General features: G+C 39.0%; 1 protein-coding gene and 1 long non-coding RNA gene across 4 annotated transcripts in view; one reads left to right on the plus strand and one right to left on the minus strand.

Moving 5' to 3' along the window:
* Positions 1-23413, minus strand: part of PLD5 (phospholipase D family member 5) — a 405751-nt gene that overhangs the window by 42679 nt on the left and 339659 nt on the right. The window contains 1 exon segment of the mRNA XM_054694923.1: positions 7800-7997. Within this exon segment, the coding sequence (XP_054550898.1) occupies positions 7800-7997 (198 nt within the window).
* Positions 1-23413, plus strand: part of LOC119244515 (uncharacterized) — a 59033-nt gene that overhangs the window by 19251 nt on the left and 16369 nt on the right. The window contains exon 2 of one of the 3 annotated variants that reach the window (XR_005125068.2): positions 10296-10368. This is a non-coding gene — a long non-coding RNA (uncharacterized LOC119244515). Of the gene's footprint in view, positions 1-10295; positions 10369-21243; positions 21519-23413 lie in introns of those variants that run through there. The other 2 variants (XR_005125066.2, XR_005125067.2) reach the window with 2 other exon arrangements.

A 23413-nucleotide genomic window follows, 5' to 3' on the forward strand; every position in this document is an offset into this window, starting at 1 on the left:
TTTAGCTCTTCTGCCAAATATTTAATTGGAATGTTTCTTTTTGTTGAGTTGTGTAATCACTTTGTAGATCTTTGATATTAATCTCTTATCAGATGGATGATGTGCAAATATTTTCTCCCAATCCCAATATTTTCTCCCAATGTGCAAATATTGTCTCTTTGTTTTGGTCACTGTCTCTTTTGTGGTACAAAAGCTTTTTAATTTGATATAGTCCCAGTTGTTTATTTTCTCCTTTGTTTTCCTTGCAGCTTAAGATGATTCTGCAAAGACATTTTTGAGGTTTAAGTTAGGGAGTCTTTTTTGTCTATGTGTTTTATGGTTTCAGGTCTTATATCCAATCTTTTATCCATTTTGAGTTGATTTGCTTGTATGGTGTGAGATAAAGGTCTATTTTCATTCTTTAGCATGTAGCAGTCTAATTTTCCCAGCACCATTTATTGAAGAGGATTTCCTTTCTCCAGTGTATATACTTTGCTCCTTTATTGTATGTCTGTTGTCCATAATTGTGTGACTTTACTTCTGGGCTCTCAATTCTATTCCATTTGTCTGTGTCTGTTTTTGTCTCAGTACAGTGCTGTTTAATCATTACTGCTTTATAGTGTAGTTTGAAGTCTGGAAGTATTTTCCCCCTTTTTAGTCAGGAGTAATTGGGCTATTTGGTGTTTTTTGTTTGTTTGTTTTGTTTTGTGTGTGTACATATATATGTTTCCATCTGAATTTCAGTAATCTTTGTTCTATTTCTTTGAAGAATGTCATTGGAATTTTTATTAGGATTGCATGAATCTATGAATTGCTTTGATAGGATGGCCATTTTGACAATATTGATTCTTCTAATTCATGAGCTGGGAAATCTCTTTTTATTTCTTTGCGTTTTCTTCTATTACTTTTAACAGTCTTTTATACTTTTCCTTGTAAAGGTCCTTTACCTCCTTTGTTAGGTTTATTCCCAGGTATTTAATTTTCCTTTGTGCAATTGTAAATGGGATGGCTTTCTTAATTTCTTTTTCTTCTAGTTCATTATTTGTATATAGCAAGGCAACTGATTTTTGTGTGTTGATTTTTGTATCCTTTCACTTTGCTGACCTGTTTTATTGCTTCAATTAGTTTTTTTCATGAAATCTCTGGGGTTCTCTATGCATATTATCATATCATCTACAAATGATAACTTTCTTTCTTAATTTGGATTTCTTTTGTTGCCTAAGCTAGCCTAATTGCTGTAGCTAGGACTTCCATGTTGAATAGTAGGAATACTATGTTGAATAGTAGGAGTAAAAGTGGACATTCTTGTCTTGCACTGCTACTCCTAGGCAGCCTATTCCGCCACCATTTTGTCACCTAAACAAGGTCAAAATAGCCTGGCCAGCTAGGAACAGGAGCCCAACCCTTCAGCCCTTCAAATCAGAGAAGAGCACAAAACTGGATCACGCTGGGAAGGTTATGCATCACCAGGTATGTCCGGATCGCCTGCGGTGCTGAGCACCAATGCATAACGTGTGCATTAGGAGGTATGACCGGAACGCCTGGGGGGCTGAGGACCGATGCATAACTTGTACCTCACGAGGTATGTCCTGAACGCCCAGGGAGCTGAGGACCGATGCACAACACATACTCCTGACTTATATATCACGAGGTATGACCCGGAATTCCCGGGGGGCCGAGGACCGATGTATGACAAGGGACCCCAAAAGCTGATCACCTTGTTGATAAGATTAGAACCATGGCTGGATATTAGGGTGTGTCATCAAGTAGATAAGAAGTGCCTGGAGGGCAGACTCACAATCCCTAATGTATACCCTTCCATCTCTTTAATCTCCTTCTCCTTAATCTCCTTACAACCAATTACGTGTGTCAATAAAAGGGCCAGGATCTTGCTCTTCAGCATCATCCTGCATTGTGCAGCCTGCTCCATGACTCCCGTTTGTCAGTGTGGTGTTGTCCAATGCAACATTGTACCAGATCTTAGTGGAAATGCTTTAAGTTTTTCACAATTGAGAATGTTTGCTGTAGGTTTGTCACATATGGCTTTTAATATGTTAAGATACGTTTCATTTATCCTCTTTTTCAAGGTTTTTCATCATAAATGGATGCTGAATCTTATCAAATGCTTTCTCAGCATCTATTGATGCCATCATGAGGATTTTTCCTTTTTTTTTCTTTTGATATGGAGTATTACATTAATTTTTTTCATGTAAAACCAGTCTTGTATTCCTGGTACAAATCCCACTTGGCCACGGCATATAATCATTTTAATGCATTGTTTAATTCAGTTTGCTAAAATGTTAGCATCTGTGTTGATTAGGGAGATTGGTTTGGAATTTTCTTTTTTTGTGTGATTTTGGTGTTAGAGTACTGTTGGCCTCATAAAATGTGTTTGGAAGGATTCCTTCTTGATTTTTTGAAAGAGTGAGCAGGGTAGACACAGTTTGCCTTTGAAGGTTTGGTAAAACTCACTTGTGAAGCCATTTGGTCTTGTTTTTTGTGTTTTGGGAGAGTTTTGATTACCATTTCAATGCCCTTGCTTGTGATTGGTTTGATCAGGTTATTTTTTCCTCCCTATGCACTCTTGGGTGATTGTATAATCATAAAAATCTGTCCATAGCATCTAGGTTTGTGAATTTGTTTGCATATATTTTTTTTCTTTTCTTTTCTTTTTCTTTTTTTTTTTTTTTGTGGGATCCTCACCAGCGTCCAGGAACAAACCGGCACTGCAGAGGCTGTGGGCAGCCTCCCAACCCAGTGCTCAACCGCTGCGCCACCAGGGGAGGCCCTGCATATATATTTTTAAAGCAATCTCTTAGTTGGTTGTAAATTCTCTTTCATTTTGATCCTATTTATTTTAGTTTTCTCCCTCTTTTTGTTAGTGAGGCTAGCTAATGTTTCATCTATTTTGTTTATTTTTTCCAAAGAACTAGCTTTTGGTTTCATTTATCTTTTGGAATGTCTTTCTGTTTCTATTTCACTTATTTGTGTTCTAATTTTTATTATTTCTTTCTACTAATATTTGGAGTCTTTTGTTCTTTTTTTTCCTAGTTCCTTGAGATGAGAGACAAGATAGTTTGTTTTGACTCTTTCTAGTTTCCCAGTGTGGGTGTGTATTGCTATATACTTTCCTCTTAGAACTATTTTTGCTGTGCCCCATACATTCTGAGAGTGTGTGTCCCCATTATCATATGCTTTATAAGGTAATTTTTTATTTCTTTTTTGATTTTCTCATTAACCCAGTGGTTGTTCAGTAGTATATTACTCAGCTCTCACATGCTAACATATTTCCTTGCTTTCTTTTTTGTAGTTTATTTGTAGCTCAGTACCTTTATGGTCATAGAAGATACTTGGTATGATTTCTATCTTCATGAATTCGTTGTTTGTCTTGTGATCTGCTATGTGGTCAAGCCTTGAGAATGACCCATGTGCACTTGGGAAAAATGTGTATTCAGCTTTTTTGGGGGGTGTAGTGTCCTGTATACATCTATTAGGCCCATGTGGTCTGGTTGTTTGTTTAGGATGGTTATGTCTTTATTTATTTTTTGTCTGGTTTATTTCTCCATTGGTGATAGTGGGGTGTTGAAGTCTCCAACTGCATATATATTTTTTTCTGGTGTCTGTTTTCAGATTTGATAGTAATTTTCTATGTATTTTGGTGCTCCTTCATTTGATGAATATATATTAATGAGCGTTATGTACTCCTGTTGTATTGTTCCCTTGATCATTATATAGTGTTCATCACTGTCTCATGTTTTTTTTTTTGTTTTTTTTTTTTAAAGATTTATTTATTTATTTATACAAGCACTGGGTACAGTCAGAAGCACAGGAGGGTGAGTGAATTCACCAGAGCCAGAGCAGGGAGCAGAACAGGCAGATCAACAAAATACACTGCTGAGGGGAGCAGCGGGAGGCAGGAGAGGTCTGTCATGCCATGTGGGACCCTCGCCGGGCGGCCAGGATCCAACTGGTGCTGCAGGGGCTGCAGGCAGCTTCGCAACCCAGCGCTCAACCGCTCCGCCATCGGGGAGGCCCCTCATGTTTCTTTTTTTAAGCTGGGAGTCTATTTTGTCTGATGTAAATATGGCTATTCCTGCCTTCCTTTGGCAATGCCATTTGCTTGCAGAATTATTTCCCATCCCTTATTTTCAGTCTCTGTTTATCCTTGGTAATTAGTTGTGTTTCTTGGAACTTGGGAGCAGGAGAAGGTTGGATTCTGTTTCCTAATGAAACTATATACTCTGTGTCTTTATGTTGATGAGTTCATTCCATTTATGCTTAGAGTGATTATTGACATGTAAATGTTCATCACTGTCATTTTGCTTCTAGTTTTGTTGTTCTGTATTAACTCCTTATTCAGTTCTTTGTAATTTTTCTTCTCCTTAGTTCACACTCTAAATCTTCGTTTAATATTTATTGGGGTGGAAGGTGGGGTTATGGATGTAAACTCCCCACAATTTTCTTTGAGAAGGTCCTTATCTCTTTCTCACACAGGAAGGAAATCCTTGCAGAATAGTGTACTCTTGGCTTGGAATTTTTTTTTTTTTCTTGGAGTATTTTAAGTATGTAATTCCATTCTCTTCTTGCCTGTAGTCTTTCTTAAGAGAGATCTGATGTCAGCCAAATTGGCATTCCTTTATAGATTATCTGTTTCTTTCACCTCGTCATCTTCATTAATTTTTCTTTGTCTTGGACTCTTGGGAGTTTTATTATTATGTGTCTTGCTGCAGTTTTCCCTTTGTCAAGCTAGTTGGGTGTTCTTTTTGTTCTTGTATTTCCAGGTTGATTTTCTTCATGAAGTTTGGGCAGTTTTCCTCCATTATTTTCCTAACTTGGTCCCAGTTCCCTTCTCTCTTCTCCTTCTGGAATTCCTATGATTCTTTTATTTCCTTTCCTCATGGTGTCAGATAATTCTTGACATGTTCCTTCACACTTTTTCCCTTTTCTCTCTTTTTTCCCCTGTGTTTCTTCATATCTCTTTTTCATCTTCAAGATCACTGATCCCTTTTTCCATTTGTTCTAATCTACTTATATGGCTTTCTCATGAATGTTTTGCTTCCTCATGCATTTCTGTTATTTTGTAAAGTTTCAATTTTGATCTTCTGTTTATTGTGTTTCACATAGTATTCATTTCCTTTTGTGAGTTTTGTTTTGTTCCCATTCTTTAGTTTTCTTAGTCATGGCCATCTTGAATTCTATGTCTGATAGGTAAAGAACTGCTTCCATATCTTTGTAGTTTGGTTCTGGGGATTTGTTCTCTCTCTGGTGTATTTTTTTCTCTGAGGGCTTGCTTAGCTATGTATGTTTTTCTTTCTCGCCATTGTTTGCTTTTTGTTTAATTTTCTGTAATTAAGGATTTGTTGTGTATGAGTCCTTCTGTTCCACTGTTCTGGGCATTTACTTGATAGTTGGGACAGGTACTGGAGTCTTATAGGACCTGGGGTGGTGCTAGAACCTCTCCCAAAATGTGTCTGGTCCTTGTTCTGGTGGCTGTGAGGGCTAGGAGAGGTACTAGGCTGAGAAACTGAGTCCCTGGGACCTAACCCCTCCCAAAAGAAATGGCTCAGGGCCTGCTTCGAGTGGCCAGGAGGCTGAAGGTTGGTTGAGGATCCCTGATATAGAGCAAGGCCCTGTGTGACCAAGCTTAGGGTGCAGATCTGTTCTGAGGCACTGCTGGCTGAGCACTAAGTGGGAAGCACTTCCTAGGTGTGCCTGGGGACCTGCTGAGAAGAGTTGGGCCCTGCAGGGCCTGGACTGGGGCTTGTATCTGCTCTGGGGCACTGGTGGCTGAACACTGAATGGGTCATCCTGGAACTTTTGTATTAATATTACAATTAATAACAGTTATTGCTATTTTCATGAAGCCCTGACTGAGGTGGTAGTCATACAAATGATGATCTTCAGAGCCTTACAACATAATAAGAAAGATGATCAATAACCAAATAGTTATAAAAATGCAATAAGTGCTATAATAAAGGTAAAATCAAGACTCTTTGATTAAATGATACCAGTACCTATAAAGGGGGTTTCTTACATTCTTTTATGCCTTTAAGATTTTATATACCTCGGCAAAAAAGTACATTCAATTAAAATCTTTTGATTCTATAATTTGCTCCAGAATACAAGAAAGTGTTTTAGTAGATTTAATTAAGGGTCTGTGCCCTCTGTGGTAGATGTTAACTCAGGGATCTATGAAGGAAGACTCCATAATACTCACCCACTCCTTTCTAAGAGTCAGAATTTAAATTTCTGCAACAATGAAGTTCACTTATCGTCAAGATCCAAAACATAAATTCAGTGTGCATCAATTACATGAAAGTTGCTCATTCATAATTCATCTATTACTTGCTCCTTCCTGTCTGTGTTACCAGGCTTGCTTGAGCAAGCTCCTTTTGGGTGTTATATCACCCTGTTTTCTTTTGGATTAGGGGTTTTTGCTTTTTTGGCAAATTTGACACTTATATTCATATTGAAATTGAGAATAATACTTGTCTAATGGGCAAGGTTGTCTTGAGAGGAAATGAAATTTATTATAAAAATGTTAATATAGTAACATGTCCATATAATATGCTATTGCTTCTCCACACATACCAACAAGAAAAAGGGTTTTAACTCTATTTCATGACAATATCTCATAGCCTATTTTCTGCTTCTCATATTTTTTGTGAAATTGTGTTTATCTCACTTGCCTCTTTTCTCTCTATTGCTATTTTTCTAAATTTTCAAATTGTGCTTTCAGTTAGTAGACAAAAAGGACAGTGACAGAAAAGTTGTTTCTATAAAAGCACTAATATCAATTAATGGAGAAACAACCATGTCAATTTGGAAGCATCATTTAGAGAAGTTTCTCTGAGCATCAATATCAACTCAGGAACTTGAGTCTTGAAAATTCTAAGGTCTCATCCCTGTTCAGCAGATCAGATGGTAGGTGAGAATGGGAGGACTGCAAACTCGCATTTTTAAAGAGGCTTCAAATTTATTCTTAAACACTTTAAAGTTTGAGAACCAGATCCTGTGGGTCCAGGTATTGACATCACTTATTTACATAGCACTGCAGGGATAGCTGTGCTGTGTGAGCCAAGGGTGGAGGGAGGAGGAGGTGGAGAAGGTAGGGTGTGTGGGTGAGGGTGAGGGTAAGAGTGGTAGAAGAGGTGGCTGGGAAAGGTATGGACAGGTCACGTAGTGGGTAGGGGTGGGTAGGTAATATAGGGAAAGTGGACCTGAGGTTATCAGGTTGGGTGAAGTGGTGATTTACAGCATAATCATGGCCTGGGGGTTATAAAGTAGCTTTGCCCTCTTGAGTGTGCCTCCTGCCCTCCAGTCTCAAGTCAAGCACAGCAACTCTGATTTTGTCTGTTTTATGTACTGGAGTTCCCCCAGATATGTCTCATCAAAGTGTTCAAAAGCTTAGAATGAGTATGAAATCTTTGTTGCAGGGCACTGAAAATAGGCTCTGGTATCAGAACACCTAGGTGCTAGTGTCCTGAGGGGCACCTGCCACTGAGGGTCTCAGGGAGGGATATCTCTGGGATAGCCTTCATTTGTAATAGAGTCATACCCCTAGTACTCCCCTGCAGGATAATTGTGGAGATCTAATCAGATATCACCATTGTAAGCAGGAATAATTAAAATTTATTATTGTTATTGTAATTAAGGACAGCATATGCTTAGGTTGAAAAGTGAAAGCATTTTAATTTTTCAAAGGTTGGAACAGAACAAATCCAGTAAATGTTTACCCAACACAAGATCAGACTGGAACATTCCAACTTAATTAAGGGTTTTTGGTAAAATAAGAGAGGAGGAAGAGGGAAACTACTCACCGACACAAATGCTTGAGATTTGGTTTCATTCAACTGAAGTTGCAATTTCTTTTCATTATCATAGACTCCATAGAGTCTCTTAGACCAGGTCTGAGGCACTCTGCTCTTGAATTTTAATGAACTATACAAAGCGAATATCCTTTGTAAATCTAAGACTAGGCAGCTGCAGTTGTAGAAGATGACACCGAGTTCTTTCATCTGTGAAATTAAAATTGAAAGTGTCAGTGCCATATGTGTCAGAGAAAAAAATGCACAAGAATGCAGTAGTAATGATTTTTTTCTCGCAGTTGTTAAACAGGAGTATAAAGATATAGTCACATTATGGCATATGGAAATTATTAATTATAAAAAATGCTTAAAAAACTTTTAAGTAAGACTTCTGCTTATCTGTGCATTTGAACTCTTACAGTTAATTTTCCCAAGTTTGCATGTACTTTTTTTTAGATTTATTTATGAATACAAGAACTGGGGTATAGGCCAGAGGTGTGGGGCGTGAGAAGATTCACCAGAGACAGAATGGGGAACAGAACAGGCAGATCAACTGAAGTACACTGCTGAGGGGAGCAGTGGATGAGTCAGGAGAGGTCTGTTGTGCCATGTGGGTAGTTCCCTGGCCAGGGATCAAACCGGTGCTGTGGTGGCTGCAGATAGCGTCATAAGTTATGTCTTAACCCCTTGCGGCACCAGGAAGCCTAGCTTTCTTTCTTTAATACTAAATTATTGTATGAATACTTAACATCATGCAGTAATAGAAAGGTTGACTTTTATTTATTTATTTATTTATTTATTTATTTATTTATTTATTTAAAGATTTATCTTTATTTATTTATACAAGCACTGGGTACAGTTAGAAGCATGGGAGGGTGAGAGAATTCACCAGAGCCAGAGCGGGGAGCAGAGCAGGCAGACTGACCAAGTACACTGCTGAGGGGAGCAGCGGGCGGCAGGAGAGGTCTGTGCGCCATGTGGGACCCTCCTCTGGTGGCCGGGGAGCAGCCGGGGATCGAACCAGCGCTGCAGAGGCCGCGCGCGGGCACCTTCGCAACCCAGTGCTCAACCGGTGCGCCACCGGGGAGGCCCGAAAGGTTGATTTTTAACTGTAATTTAACTGAAAGGTTTAGATCATGGATTCTGGGGTTGAGACTGTCTGAAATTAGATTTGAACTTCACAACTTTCTGGTTGTGACTTTTGGCAAGATATTTAATTTGGGGGTCTCATTATCTTCCATAAAATGGAGATAGTAGTATTTATTTCACATATTTATTATGAGGCTTAAAATGATTATATATAAACTTTGCATATCATCTGATAATCAATAGTAGTTTAGCTATTAGGCAGTTGGGAAGAGATACAGTGCCTGGAATTGATCAAAGACTGGCCACCCAAGACATCAGAGGCTTACAAAAGTTCTGGGCTTATGAAACTTTAAAAAGCCAAAACCAAAACCAAACAACCAACCAATGAAACAAACAAACTGTGCCCCTAGACCAGGCATAATAGTGCCATAAAGACCAAGGCCTTTGAATTGGCAGAAGGTCTGTAAAGCATCGGAAAGGAAAAAAGCACCCAGGGGAGGCAGTTGCTCAAAACCAGTCAAACTCAGCTATAAAACAATTCCCACTGAAGCAACCAAATGCCCTTCCCATCCCAAGGGAAAGGGAGAGGTGGGAGTCAGTCCAGAAGGAAACCCAGGATCCCCTTAAAAACCAGTAACATCCAAAGATGGGGCAAAAATACACCCAAGTTTTTCCTGTCCAGATCTCTCTGTCTGGGCTTACTTTTGTCCTGTCTCTAAATAAATTTTGCTTTTGCTTCAGCTAAAAAACTTGGCTTTCAATTCTTTTTATGCCACTAAGTCTGAGGTATCCCAAAATGCAAAACCAAGCAATTACAATTATCAATATTGCACAAGACTCAAGAGGAATAAATCAATATAATTGTGTAACAAAGATACTCTATAGATTATTTGTTCCATGCACTTGATGCACAGATGAGGAAAAAAGTAGCCCATACAGGTAAACAAAATTACTGGCTCCAAGTTAGAGATCTAGTCAGATTAAGAATTTGAATGCAGATTTTCTGACTCTTAATCAAATTAATCCAGAAATATAGTGGCACTCATTTCCTTCCAGTACAGTATTACTTTGTAAAAATTATACATAATTTCAAATTTAGCCAATGGAAGTGACAAAGTGAAATTTTGGTTATGAGAAGAGCACAAATATGCATGTTTTATGATCTGAACACCCCGTTCAGGAGTTGGGATCTATGATATTGTTACAGATACACTTCCATGAATGGGAAGCACAATTTTTCTCACTCCATTTAGATGCGGTTGCCTTGGGTTACAAGTTCTAGTATGCCATGAACCAGACTTCCTATGTGGAGGAGCTACTGGGAGCTAGGGCTAGAGCTGAGTGACCAGGTAGGCCTATATAGCATGGAAGGCAGGTGGGCCTGCCTCTCTTATTTCTCCTGCTTTGATTTGTACCTAGTGACTAGAAGAAGACATGTGGAGTGGAGACATTTTAGAGACACGTGGAAGAGGTACTTGGAGGAGACTTGTGGGTAAGAGGCATGGGGACACTGCTCCTGGTCCTTGGTAAAGACCAAATATCCATTATCTTGATTTGTACTTTAATTTTGAACTTTGTGTCTCTCCTTCTGTCCCTGCTCTCTGGGACCTGCCTAATCCCTTTCTGATTCCTTGCCAGAAGGCACTTTATACTATGGCAAGTTTTCAGGTATCAGTGGCCCTGCTTCAGGCTGATGCTGCTTGGCTGGGTATTTGCCTATAAGTGGATAAGTTCTTTGGGAGTTTTAATGAGAAACTATTATTAAAAATCCCTTTCTTCTCGGGCCTTCCTTGGTGGCGCAGCGGTTGAGCACTGGGTTGCGAGGCTGCCTGCAGCCTCTGCAGCGCCAGATTGATCCCTGGCCACCGGCGAGGGTCCCACAAAAAAAAAAAAAAAATCCCTTCTCTTCTCTATGAACACTAATTGTATTAAAAATCTTTCACACTAAGTCTGCTTCTTTTGCCTCTGTGTGGTGGGTGGCTAGAATCCTTTTAAACAGTGTGCCCCTTAAAAATCTGGGGACTCTGGGTACTTCTCATTCATGCACAAATAATATTAAACTCCTTTCCTAGCCCTTTTCTCCAGTCCCATCCTTTAAGACTCTCTCAGGATTATAGGAGAGGTCACCCACAGTGAAGGGACTTATCTTTCATTGCCCCCTAGGAATCCCCAGTATAACATGCCATGGAATTCTTTCCAGGTTCCCCCATACCAGTCTGATATCACACATCAGATCCATTGTGACCTCAGAATTAGGTACACTGAAGTTATTCAGCTGGCTGATGGGGTTGTTCCTTTTTTGTTCTCTAATGCAAAAATTAAAGCAATGGACATCCTTGTATACATCTCTATGCATGTGTGCAAGTATTTCTTTAGTATAGATTTCTAGAATTGGATGGGTAAACACATTAAAGACAATTTGAGTTTAAGAAAGTAGGTGAGCTAAAGTGGGGAGAGTAGATCAGATCTGTGCAAAGGCACCTAGACTGGTGAAAATATCATATTTGTGTAGTTATAGCTGAGCAAGATGGGCAGAATATGTATATGAGAATATAATATCTTTTTCTAATGACGGAGTAAAACTAGAAGCAAAGGATGTCAGATACCCAGAGGACTTGAGCTTGGACATTTATACTGGATGTCATGGGGAGACAGGCAATGAGTGGAGGGGCATGACCAGACTGTGAACTGGAAAATCATCTTTGTGTGTGGTGTGGAGATGGAGGACAGGGTGAGGGAGCTGGGGGCAGAGCATTCCACTCCAGACCTTGGCAGAAGGACAGGGAGAGAATTACTTATGTGTCTCCTAATCTGAAAGAATCCTAAAAAAAGATGATGTGTGTTAACTGAAGACAAGGGCCCATCCCGCAGAGTCTCTGCTGACAGAATCTCAAGAATATTCATCTATTCATCTGAACTTCATGCTTTTGCATCTTTTCCAAGTTTGAAACAACACCTTGATTTCAGACTTCTAACCTCCAGACTGTGAACAACAAATTACAATTTTTTTTCAGACTTTATGTGAAGGTATATTCTTTTTAAAATTGTATTATTTTGTATTGAGGTACTGTTGATATACAACACTGTATGTGAGTGAGTACTATAGGTTCAAAACCACATCACACCCACCACCAAAGTAGTTGTAGTCTTCTAACTTAGTCCACTGGACCCTCTCCATGCTTTACTTTCTACAGTCAGGTTTCTAGGGTTTATTTTGGTTTTATTTTATCTGTTCCTTTGTTTTGTTTCTTTATAATCCACATGTAAATGAAATCATCTATGATTCATTTTTATATATTTGCTTAGAATAATACCCTACAGTTTTATTTATGTGGTCACAAATGACAAGAGTTCATCTTTTTTAAGCCTAGCATTCTATTTTCAACTACATATATATGATATCTTAATATACTCATCTGCTGTTTTTCCATAACTTAATTATTGTAACTAGAGCTGCAATGTGCATAGGAGTGCATATATGCCTTTGAATTAATGTTTTTTCATCCATTAGTTAGATACCTAGGAAAGGGACTCCTGGATTGTATGGTAGATATATACTGAATATTTTGAGAGACCTCCATATCCCCACCAAAAGTGTCAAAGTTTCCTTTTTCTCCACAACACTTGATATTTCTGGTCTTTTGGGTATGGTCCATTCATATGTTGCTGGGTATGAGGTGGTATTTCATTATAGTTTTAATTTACATTTCCCTGATAATAAGTGATGATGAACATTTTTTTTGTGTGTACCTGTTGACAATCTGTATGTCTTCTTTGGAGAAATATCTATTTAGTTCTTCTGTCTATTTATTGACTGGACCATTTTTTTCTTTGTGTTGAGTTTTATCCTTTTGTTGTAGATCTTGGATATTAGTCCTTTTCAAATGTATGATGTACAAATATTTTACTCTGATTTGGTAGAGTGCTTATGCATTTTAGTGATAGGTTCTTTTGCTGTGCCAAAACATTTTAGTTTGTATAGTCTCATTTATTTATTATTGCTTTTGTTTCCCTTGCTGTTGGAGTTTGTCCCTAAAAATATTACTGAAACCAGTATCATAGAGTGTTTTGCTTATGTTTTCTGCTATGTTTTTTATAATTTCCATACTGACATCCATGTCTTAAATCCAGTTTTTAAAAATCCATCATGAATTAATCATTCTTTTGTGTTTGATTGTTCAGTTTTCCATATGTCCTTTGTTGAAGAGAATTTCCTTTCTCCATTATATACGCTTGGCTCCTTTACTGTGCATTAATTGTCCATATAAGTATGGGTTTATTTCTGGGCTCTCAGTTCTATTCCCTTGATCTATGTGATTATTGTTATTCCAAATACCATGTTGTTTTGATTATTATGGCTTTGTAATATAGTTTAAGATCTGAGCATGTGATAATTCATTTTTTAAAATATTTATTTATTTATTTATACAAGCACTGGGTACAGTCAGAAGCACAGGAGGGTGAGAGAATTCACCAGAGCCAGAGTGGGGAGCAGAGCAGGCGGAAGGACCAAAGTATACTGCTGAGGGGAGCAGCAGGCAGCAGGAGAGGTCTGCGCGCCATGTGGGACCCTCCTCTGGTGGCCAGGGTGCAGCTGCAGATCAAACCGGTGCTGCAGAGGCTGCGGGCTGCTTCGCAACCCAGCGATCAACTGCTGCGCCACCGGGGAGGCCCGATAATTTGATTTGTAAAAAATCAGGATTGTTTTGACTCTTCAGGATCTTTTACAGTTCTGTGTAAATTTTGGTAATTTGTTTCTTTACCTCTGAAAAATGTCATTGAATCTTTAGTACAGGTTGCACTGAATCTGTATGTTGCTTGGGGTAAGATTAATATTTAACTATATTAATTCCTCCAATCCATGAGTGGGGACTATTTTTCCATTTCTTTGTGTCTTCTGTTCAGTTCAATGTTTTAAGAGAATTCATTGTAGAGATAGTTCACTTCCTTTGTTAAGTTTACCTGTAGGTATTTAATTCTTTTTGATGCAATAATAAAATTAATTGTATTCTTAATTTCTTTCTTTTCCAATCGATTCTATGTAGGAACACAACCAATTTTGTATATTGATTTTTCTGGCCCAACATATCACTGTACTGATTTATTGTTTCTAATAGTTTTTTTCCAGTGCAATATTAGGTTTTTTATGTATATTATCATGTCATCTACAGATGTATGCATGTTTATGTATATTTTTATGTATATTATCATGTCATCTACAGATAATGATATTTTTACTTCTTTTCCAGCTTGGATTCTTTTTATATCTTCCTGTTTCCTAATTGGTCTAGTAGTATTTTCAATACTATGTTGAACAGTAGTAGTAATTTGAGCATCCTTGTCTTGAACCTGATCTAAGAGGAAAAGCTTTCAGTTTCTCACCATTGAATATGATATTAACTGTGGTTTTGTCTCATATGACCTTATTTTGTGACCCTTTTTTGGAGAGTTTTTTTAAAAACATGATTTTTTAAAAATCATAAGTGGATGTTGAAATATATTTTATACTTCTCTGTATCTATTGACATGATCATATGCTCTTTATCTTTTATTGACATGGTGAATCATGTTGATTGATTTGTAGATGTTGAAACATACTGTGTTCCTAGGAAAAATATTACTTGGTTATGACTGTTTTAGTGTAGTTTTAGATTTGATTTGCTAAAATTTTGTTGAGTATTTTTGCTTCTATGTTCATCAGTGATATTGATCTATGGTTTTCTTTGTGTGATATTCTTGTCTGCATTTGGAGTAATGCTAGTCTCGTAAATATATGTGGAAACATTCCCTCTTCATTTTTTTTTTTTTTTGGAAGAGCTTGGAAGGATAAGTATCTTTTCATCTTTGAAGTTTTGGTATACCTCACTAAGGAAACCATTTAGTCTTGGTTTTTAGCTTTTGGAAGTCTTTTGATTACTGTTTCAATTTACTGCTTGTAATTGATTTGTTCAGATTTTCTATTTCTTCCTGATTTAGTCATGAATGGTTGTATACTTCTAGGAATTTGTTCATTTCTTCTAGTTTATCCAATTTATTAGCATATAGATGTTTATGCTGGGCTCTTATGGGTCCATATAACCAAGATGTCTGTTGTAACTTCTCTGAGTGCAGCATGTACTTGTACAGAGGAAAAAATGTAACCCCTGAGTTATATGTGAATTCACAGATATACAGACATGTGAATGACTGACAAATTTAATTTAAAAAAATGGTTGGATTACCCCTCATTCCCCCCAAAAATGTAACAACTAGATGCTAACTTTACGAATAAAGAACTGCAGGGCACTTTTAGTACTCCTATATGAATGGATACAATAAAATGCTTGTTTTGGTCAGTGAAAAAATAATTTTCATATATTTAAAAAATTAAATGAATATAAGACTGGCGTACAGAAACTTTTTGATAGTTCAGTCATACACAGGGCCCTGTGAACTCTTTTGGGAAGAAGGTACAATTCCCCTTCAGTCCCACAGTTGTGCCCAAAATGTATGTGATAGACCTAATATCTACTTCTATGTTACTCCTATGTCTCTTCAAGGAGATACCTTGTTGTATTTCCAAGCACTGTGTCGGTCTCTGAGGCTAGAGAGCGAGTCATACCTGGTCCCTGCCCTTAGAGTGCTCAGAGCACAGAGCAGAGTATTGCTGGAAATAAATACCAAAAATCCTAACTGTAGACACTTGGTGTTTTATGAAAACAGAACCTGTTTTGAGGTAGATTTTTTTAAAAGATATATTTATTTATGCATACAAGAATTGGGGTACAGGCCAGAGGTGCAGAGGGTGAAAGGATTCACCAGAGACAGAGTGGGGAACAGAACAAGCAGGCTGACTGAAATACACTACTGAGGGGAGAAGCAGGCGAGACAGGAGAGGTCTGCTGTGTCATGTGGGTAGCTCCCTGGCCAGCTGGGGGATCGAATCGTGCTGCAGAGTTTGCAAATAGCTTCACAGTGCTGTGCTTAACCCCTTGCACCACCAGGGAGGCCCTAGATTTTTAATTTCTATGTTAGTAAAAGAGCACTGGTCACTAGTATTGCCCAGGTAACTATCCTAATATGTAAAGATCACCTGTGAAACCAGTTAATTTTTACTCCTTAGAGTGTTTCCACTCCTTCACCTACTTCAGTTTATCTGTATCCCTACACCCTGGCAGGGAGGTTTCCTTAGCATTTTCTGCATTCTAACTATTGATTTATTTAAAGAGGGGTTCATTTGCAGTATTAGCCTCAAGATAAGTCTATCAAACTGGGTGGCTGGAACTAAAAGGCTGAGGAGCACCAACTAAAGGTGTTCAAACATAAATGAAAATGAACAAAATTTCATTTTTCACAAAGATTGGAGAAATGGAAGGCAAGAGGCTGTCATGGAAATGAGTGTATTTAGGTTATATTAAATTTGAATTCTCACTGAGTTAATAGTCAATGGTCCAAGACTCTATCCAATTCTTTCCACAGAACATACCAGAAAGTATGGCTGGATTCCCCTGGGACTTCCAGGAAAATGAAAATAGATGTTTCACGAAAATTAAATGGCATCAAATTGTTAAGTGTTGTTTCATAGCTTAGCTATTGTAAATAGTGCTGCTATAAACATAGGGGTTCAGGTGACCTTTTGAATTAATGTTTCTGTGTCCTTTGGGTAAATACCTAGGAGTGGAATTCCTGGATCATATGGAAGATCTATCTTTAGTAGGTTGAGAAATCTCCATACAGCTTTCCATAGTGCCCAAATGCCCCAAAATAGATGACTGGATCAAGAAGATGTGGTATATATGCACAATGGAATATTACTCAGGAATCAAAAAAGATAAACTCATGCAATTTGCAGCAACATGGATGAAGCTGGAAGGGCTCATGCTCAGCAAAACATGCCAGAATGAAAAAGAAAAATACTGCATGGTCTCACTCATAGCAGGAATTTGGAAAACCCAAATAAGGGACCAGGAAAAAGACTAATTATAATTAAAAAAATCAAAATCAACAAGCAACTACAAACCAGAGACACACTATGGGGGCCAGGAGGAGGGAAGGAGAGGCAGGATTAGGGTCAAAATAAGGGAGGCAGGAGTGTATGGTGAATATAACCAAAATGAAAATGCATACATTGTGCAAAAATGAAAAATGATGTAAGAATTACATAAAATAAAATATTAAAAAAATGTTAAGTGTTTGGGTTTAAGGACCAGATAGAGTTGTATTAACATGTTGGTCCTTAGACTTATGAGTTGCATGACATTGGACTAGCTCTTCAATCTCTTTAGTTACTGAGAAATACAAAAGGAGCCCTGACATTCAGGAGCTGGCATGTAACTATCGGCTTGGACTTGATAGATCCAAAACTGATCTGAATTTTACACCTATGCTTGGTATTCTCCTGTGGAATATAAAATGCTTCCAGTACATTTGCATCAGACAAGACCACTCTGTGACTGTTCATGACTGATCAAGGATAAAACAAGACCTTTCTGTAATCATATCTAAATATAGATAAAAGCACGAGCATTGCCCAAAGCACAGAAATTACCAAACAACCCCCATACTGCTTAATATTGGTGATTACTTCTTCTTTACCAGCCACAGCTTTTGCCTTATTTCATTCCCCTTCTCAAATAGGTAAAATTTATTAAGATGATCAGTAATAATATTATCCCATTTTACTGACGGCATCCTATCTTGAGCAAAATTCTGCTTCCTTAAAACTACCTCCTCATTTCCTCATGTAAGCCTGAATCCTATAAGTGCTTTCTAAAACCTATTTACTGGTGATGGATGTGAAGTGATAACATACATTTATAGAGGTATGAACCTATACCCCTAAAATGTACACAGTTATAAACCGTGTCTCCTCAATAAATATAAACAAAACTATAGTTTTTCATGGTGTGCATTCTCCTGTAATGAACAACTTGTTCAATTTCAACATTCTTGTTTGTCTTTGGCCGGAGAGAAATGACACTGACTTATTCTATAACACCTATATCATAAGGTTGTGAGAATATACAAACTGGTGCAGTCACCACAGTCACCAACACTCAATATTGGTATTCTATTCTATGTCATATTTAAGGTATTCTGGGGGAATGAAGGTGCGAAGGAAATAATGGAAGCACTGCACTTTTGGAAGAGTTTTTGCCCTTTAGGTAATGCTCCTGAGAAATTTTTTGTGTTACAGGCACTAAGACCACAAGACGGGCCTCCCCAGTGGCACAGCGGTTGAGCGCTGGGTTGTGAAGCTGCCTGCAGCCTCTGCAGTGCTGGTTCAATCCCTGACCACCAGCGAGGGTCCCTCATGGTGCACAGACCTCTCCTGCCGTGCCAGCTGCTCTCCTCAGCAGTGTATTTAGTCAGTCCGTCTGTTCTGCTCCCCGCTCTGTCTCTGGTGAATTCTCTCACTCTCCTGCGCTTCTGACTGTACCCAGTGCTTGCATAAATAAATAATCTTTTAAAAAAAAAAAAAGATCACAAGACTCTGTTTCCTGCATACATTGTTTGGGAAAGTATGCCATCACACACTTTAATCTGGAAATCTGGTGAACCAATTCTTTAGGAGCTAACAGAAAAACTAAAAGTACAAACTAAAAAATGCTTATTTAAAGTCACCTTAGTTATGCAATGCATGATGTTTGTGCCTTTATGTGTGATCATATGGGGGGGGTAACATCTTCATGAGCATGGTCAGAAATTTTCATCCCCAGGACTATCCATATGTGCCATTTATCATCATCAAGATGAAAGTGGACTATATCTATCTGTGTACTCTGGATAGTTTTCTACTTTCTAGTATTTCTGCTGTCTTCTAAGTAAATATTTAGTTTCTGTTTTCCTCTTTTATGTAAGCTGCTTTATGTGAACTTTTTTCTTCAACCTCTGACATCATTCTGCTTGGTGACTACATTACAGCTTTAGAATTTGAAGGCAATGGAAGAAGCTAAGTCTTGCCCTCTAGGGATTTAAAGATAATACTTAATATCACCTTCAGGAAGAATTAATTATAAAGTGGACAGCCCGAAAGACTACCTAGTCCCTATGGGTGAGGGAAAAGTCCTACTCTTTATATATGTGTTTTTATTTTCCCTACCCTGGGATTTCTATTTATATTAGTAGTTTCCATTTCAAAGCAAAATAAAAACTAGGGGAAATATACATTATTCCAGAACATTTTTCTTTATTTTCTCAAAATTAGTGGAAGACCATTGTAAATGGGGGAAAAAAGTGAAAAAGAGATACACTGGCTTTTTGCTCCTCACAGTTCAATGAATAGCAGTTTCTTCTCATATAGTGCCAGACACATCCCTGAGACACCATGGCTAAGATTGGGGTGAATGGATTTTACTGATGTTGTTGCCATCAATGACTCCTTCATTGACCACTGACCTGATCTAATGTTCCAATATAATTCCACCCATGGCAAGTTCACTGACACAGTTGACAGAATGGGAAGCTTTTCATCAATGGAAAGCACAAACATCTTCAAAGAGCAAAATCCAGTCAACATCAAATGGGGTGATGTTAGTGCTGGATATTTTGTGGAGTCTGCTGCCGTCTTCACTACCATGGGGCAGGCTGGAATTCACTTTAAGTGTGTGGTCAAGAGGGTCATCATTTCTGCTCTTGCAGTTAATACCCCGTATTTTTGATGGGTATGAACCATGAACAGTATATCAACTCCCTCAAGATTGTAAGCAACACCTCCTGTGCCATCAACTTCTTTGCCCCAATGCCCAAGGCTGCCATGACAACTTTGACATCATGGAGGGATTCAGGATCACAGTCAATGCCACCTTAGTAACCTAGAGGACAAATGAACAACCCCTCTGAGAAGCTGTGGTATGATGGCCAAAGGGTTGCTCAGAACATCATCTTTCCTCCTCCTGGTGCTGTCAAGGTTGTGGGCAATGTCATTCTTAAGCTGAACTGGAAGCTCCCTGGCATGGCCTTCCATGTGTCACCATCAGTGTATCAGTTGCGGATCTCACCTGCTCCCTGGAGAAAGCTGCCAAATATGATGACATCAAGAAGTTGGTGAGATAGGCATCAGAGCCACTCCTCTGTCCCCAAAGGCATCCTGGGCTATACTGATAACTAGGTTGTCTCCAGCGATGTCAGCAATGACACCCAATGTTGATACTGAAGCTGGCATTAACTGCAATGATCACTTTGTCAAACTCACCTCCTAGTATGACAATGAATTTGGCTACAGCAGGAGGACCTTATGATCCATGGCCTCTAAGGAGTAAGTCTCCTGGACCACCAGCTCCAGCTAGAGTGCAAGAAGAAAGAGGGTCCCAGTTGCTGGGGAGTCCTTCCCCCCACTCATTCAACATCTTCAGAATCTCTTGGCCTCATCACAGTTCCATCCTAGACACCCTGGAGAAGGGGAAGGACTTATAGAGCTCTACCTTGTCAAGCACCATCAAGAAAGTAGACTGTATCCAGCAAAAGAGAGAAGTTTTAAAAAGAGACCCTGAGACAAGGGCAGAAAGAGGCCACAAGGCAGTAGGCCAGATGGAAGGATGGAACAGCCACCCACCTTCTCAGGCTCTGAGACCAGAGAGCCACCAAAAAGCCCCCAAAGGCCAAAAGGCCAAAAATCAAAGCCAAGGGCTATAACAATAAAACACCCACGCAATAGGGGCCTATGGGATAGAGCCAAACAAAGGACATTGCTGTAAAGAGGACAGGTCGCTGTTTGTGGGTTCTCACCCACACGCACAAATGTAAGAGAACTAAGGCTCCAGGAATAACAACCATGAGGTTTATTTTACAAATGGGGAAAACAAAGAGCTTACTGTATCCACAAGTGGTTGGCTGTCTCACTTAGACAATATCAGTGATTGTTGCTACCAGTCACAAGGAATGTTGGATAGCACTGGCTAGCAGTGATGGCCACTACTGGTCCCTGAGAGGTAGTATCAGAGACACCAAGTAACAGCTCTTTGTGAGTTGTTGGGTTATACCAACAGCTCTTTGAGACACCAGGCCCAGGTTCTGACAGAGGTCTTCGGTTTCTCTTCCTTCCTGGAGGTCGGCTGCTGGATGCTTCTTTTTTGTTTCTTTGGCGGCCAGGAACCAAGTCTTCCCCTTCTTTTTTCTTTCTCCAGAGGCTGGAGTATTCTGTCTTGTTCGGCCCCCTCTTCCTGGGCTGGCATTGTCTCTCCTCTTTGGGGGCTGGCGTCATCTCTTCTGTTCATCCCCCTTCATCTCCCGCCAATCCTTATATCCTCTTTCAGGGTGCCCCGCCCACAAGTCTGATTGGACCATTTTTCAATCTTGGCTGACTGGACTATTTAGCACCAATCAGCTTATAGCTAGCACCTGATTGGTCCATTCCACCATCCAGAAAGTACACTGTTACATAGAAGGTCTCTGACAAGCAACTGCCACAACTGAAAAATTGCAGTTACTGGGCTCTGAGGAGCAACTGCCACAACTGACTTTTGGTGGAGTTGTAGGTTGAAAACACCACTGCTCCTGCTGGCTCCCACCACTGAGGCAGCTGGGTTCCGGTAACAACCCTTTTCATTAAAGTCATGATAGGCAGGATAAAGCGGGACAGGCTTGGTGCAGTGGGTTTTATTGATGATGCAGAAGCTGAAGCATCTGATGAATGCTGCTGTCAGCAGAATGAGGACAGAAGAGGTACAGGCTTTAGCATTATTATTGGTTGTAATTTAGAATAATTAATACAACTTAGCTCAACCACTATCATTTGTAGATGTCAGGTTTTTTTTATGGTTTTATAGAAATGTGAACAACTATTTCTTTAATTTTCCTGACAAAAACAAAAGAAACTGCAAATGTGAGCAATAAACATGTACCCAGTGAGCTGCAGATTTATATTCTGAGTTACTGCAGCAAAACATGTACCCAGTGAGCTGCTGATTTATATTCTGAGTTACTGCAGGAAATTTAATTGCTAGGAGCTCCAACTTGATGGCTTTTTTTTTTTTAATATTTATTTATTTATTTATACAAGCACTGGGTACAGTCAGAAGCGTGGAAGGGTGAGAGAATTCACCAGAGCCAGAGCGGGGAACAGAACAGGCAGACTTGACAAAATACACTACTGAGGGGAGCAGCGGGTGGCAGGAGAGTTCTGCGTGCCATGTGGGACCCTCGCCCTGCGGCCGGGGATCGAACCGGCACTGCAGAGGCTACGGGCAGCTTCGCAGCCCAGCTCTCAAATGCTGCGCCACCAGGGAAGGCCCTCCAACTTGATCACTTTTCTACTGTCAAGGTGAAATTTTTGTTATTGGATATAGCTTCCTACTCAGAAATGGACTCTCTGGCCCTTTCACCCCACAATGTATGGTGTATACACTTATTTCATTGATTTCTTATTGTCTTTGCTATCAAGTGGGAATAATAATGCTCAATAGCAGGAATATAACTAATTGAAGAAAGAGGAGAATGGACCAACCTGAGAGAACACCAATTCAAAGTTATTTCAAAACTGAGGACACAGTTGTAAGACAAACAAGGGGCTGCCTTTTTCCCTCCCTTCCTCCCTTTCCCCTTTCCTTTGGCACAAATAACTCAATAAATAAAACCTTGACCCAGTGACCTAAGAATGTTAACTGGAGAAATTTTTTTAAGTTTTATTTATTTATTTATTTATGTATAGAAGAACTGGGGTGTAGGCCAGAGGCGCATGGGGTGAGAAGATTCACCAGAGGAAAGAGTGGGGAGCAGAACAGGTGGATCAACTGAAACACACTGATAGGGAGACAGGAGAGGTCTGCTGTGCCTTATGTGGATTAGCTCCTGGCTGGGGGTCACACTCAAGCCACAGCGGTGTTAGCCTGATAGCACTGAGACTTAACCCCTATACCAGGGAGGCAGTCAGAGGAATTTAAAAGGAAAGGGAATGAAAGTGGAGTGGTATAAAGTAAATCAGAAACACATTCAATTTTATTTGGACTATTTTGATTTTATCCTGCTTCTTTAAAGAACCGAATGTGATTTCTGTCTCCTGTTGTCTGTCTTGTCCTGTTAATGAGCAGTGAGGAAGCTGAGCTCCTCTCAGTTTTGGTTCACTGTATTTGATGCCAGAACTTAGTTGGTTTTCATTTATAGATTTTAATTTATAAAAGTAATTTAGTTTTCAGAGTCTTTTCTGTGAAAGACTTTGAAGTACAGGAAGGTTTTGAAATTTTTATGAAAAAAAAAAAAAAAAACTACAAAAAAAACCAAACAAAAAGAACACTCCTCTTGTCCCAGAGAAAAGTTTTGCCCTCTTTGTATATTCAGTTCTTTCTGATACAAGCATTTCTTTGTAAGTGAGAGCATGAATTCACTGGATTTCTTCTCATGTTGCCTCATGAACAATAATGCACAACAGTAATTTATTCCATGGAAGCAAGAGCAACAAGGATCAGAGAGCCACTAGTCTTTTATTTTTTCAATTGTACACATTTTTTTAATTGAGGTAATCTTGGTTAACCACACAATACTTGATATAGGGATATTGGTTCATATCTCTTCTGATGGATATTATTATATTACCTCTACTGTCTACCTCTACCTCTATTATA

This window comes from Talpa occidentalis, unplaced genomic scaffold (genome assembly GCF_014898055.3).
Source record: "Talpa occidentalis isolate TD23 unplaced genomic scaffold, MPIMG_talOcc4v2.1 talOcc4.14, whole genome shotgun sequence".
NCBI classification, from domain to species: domain Eukaryota; kingdom Metazoa; phylum Chordata; class Mammalia; order Eulipotyphla; family Talpidae; genus Talpa; species Talpa occidentalis.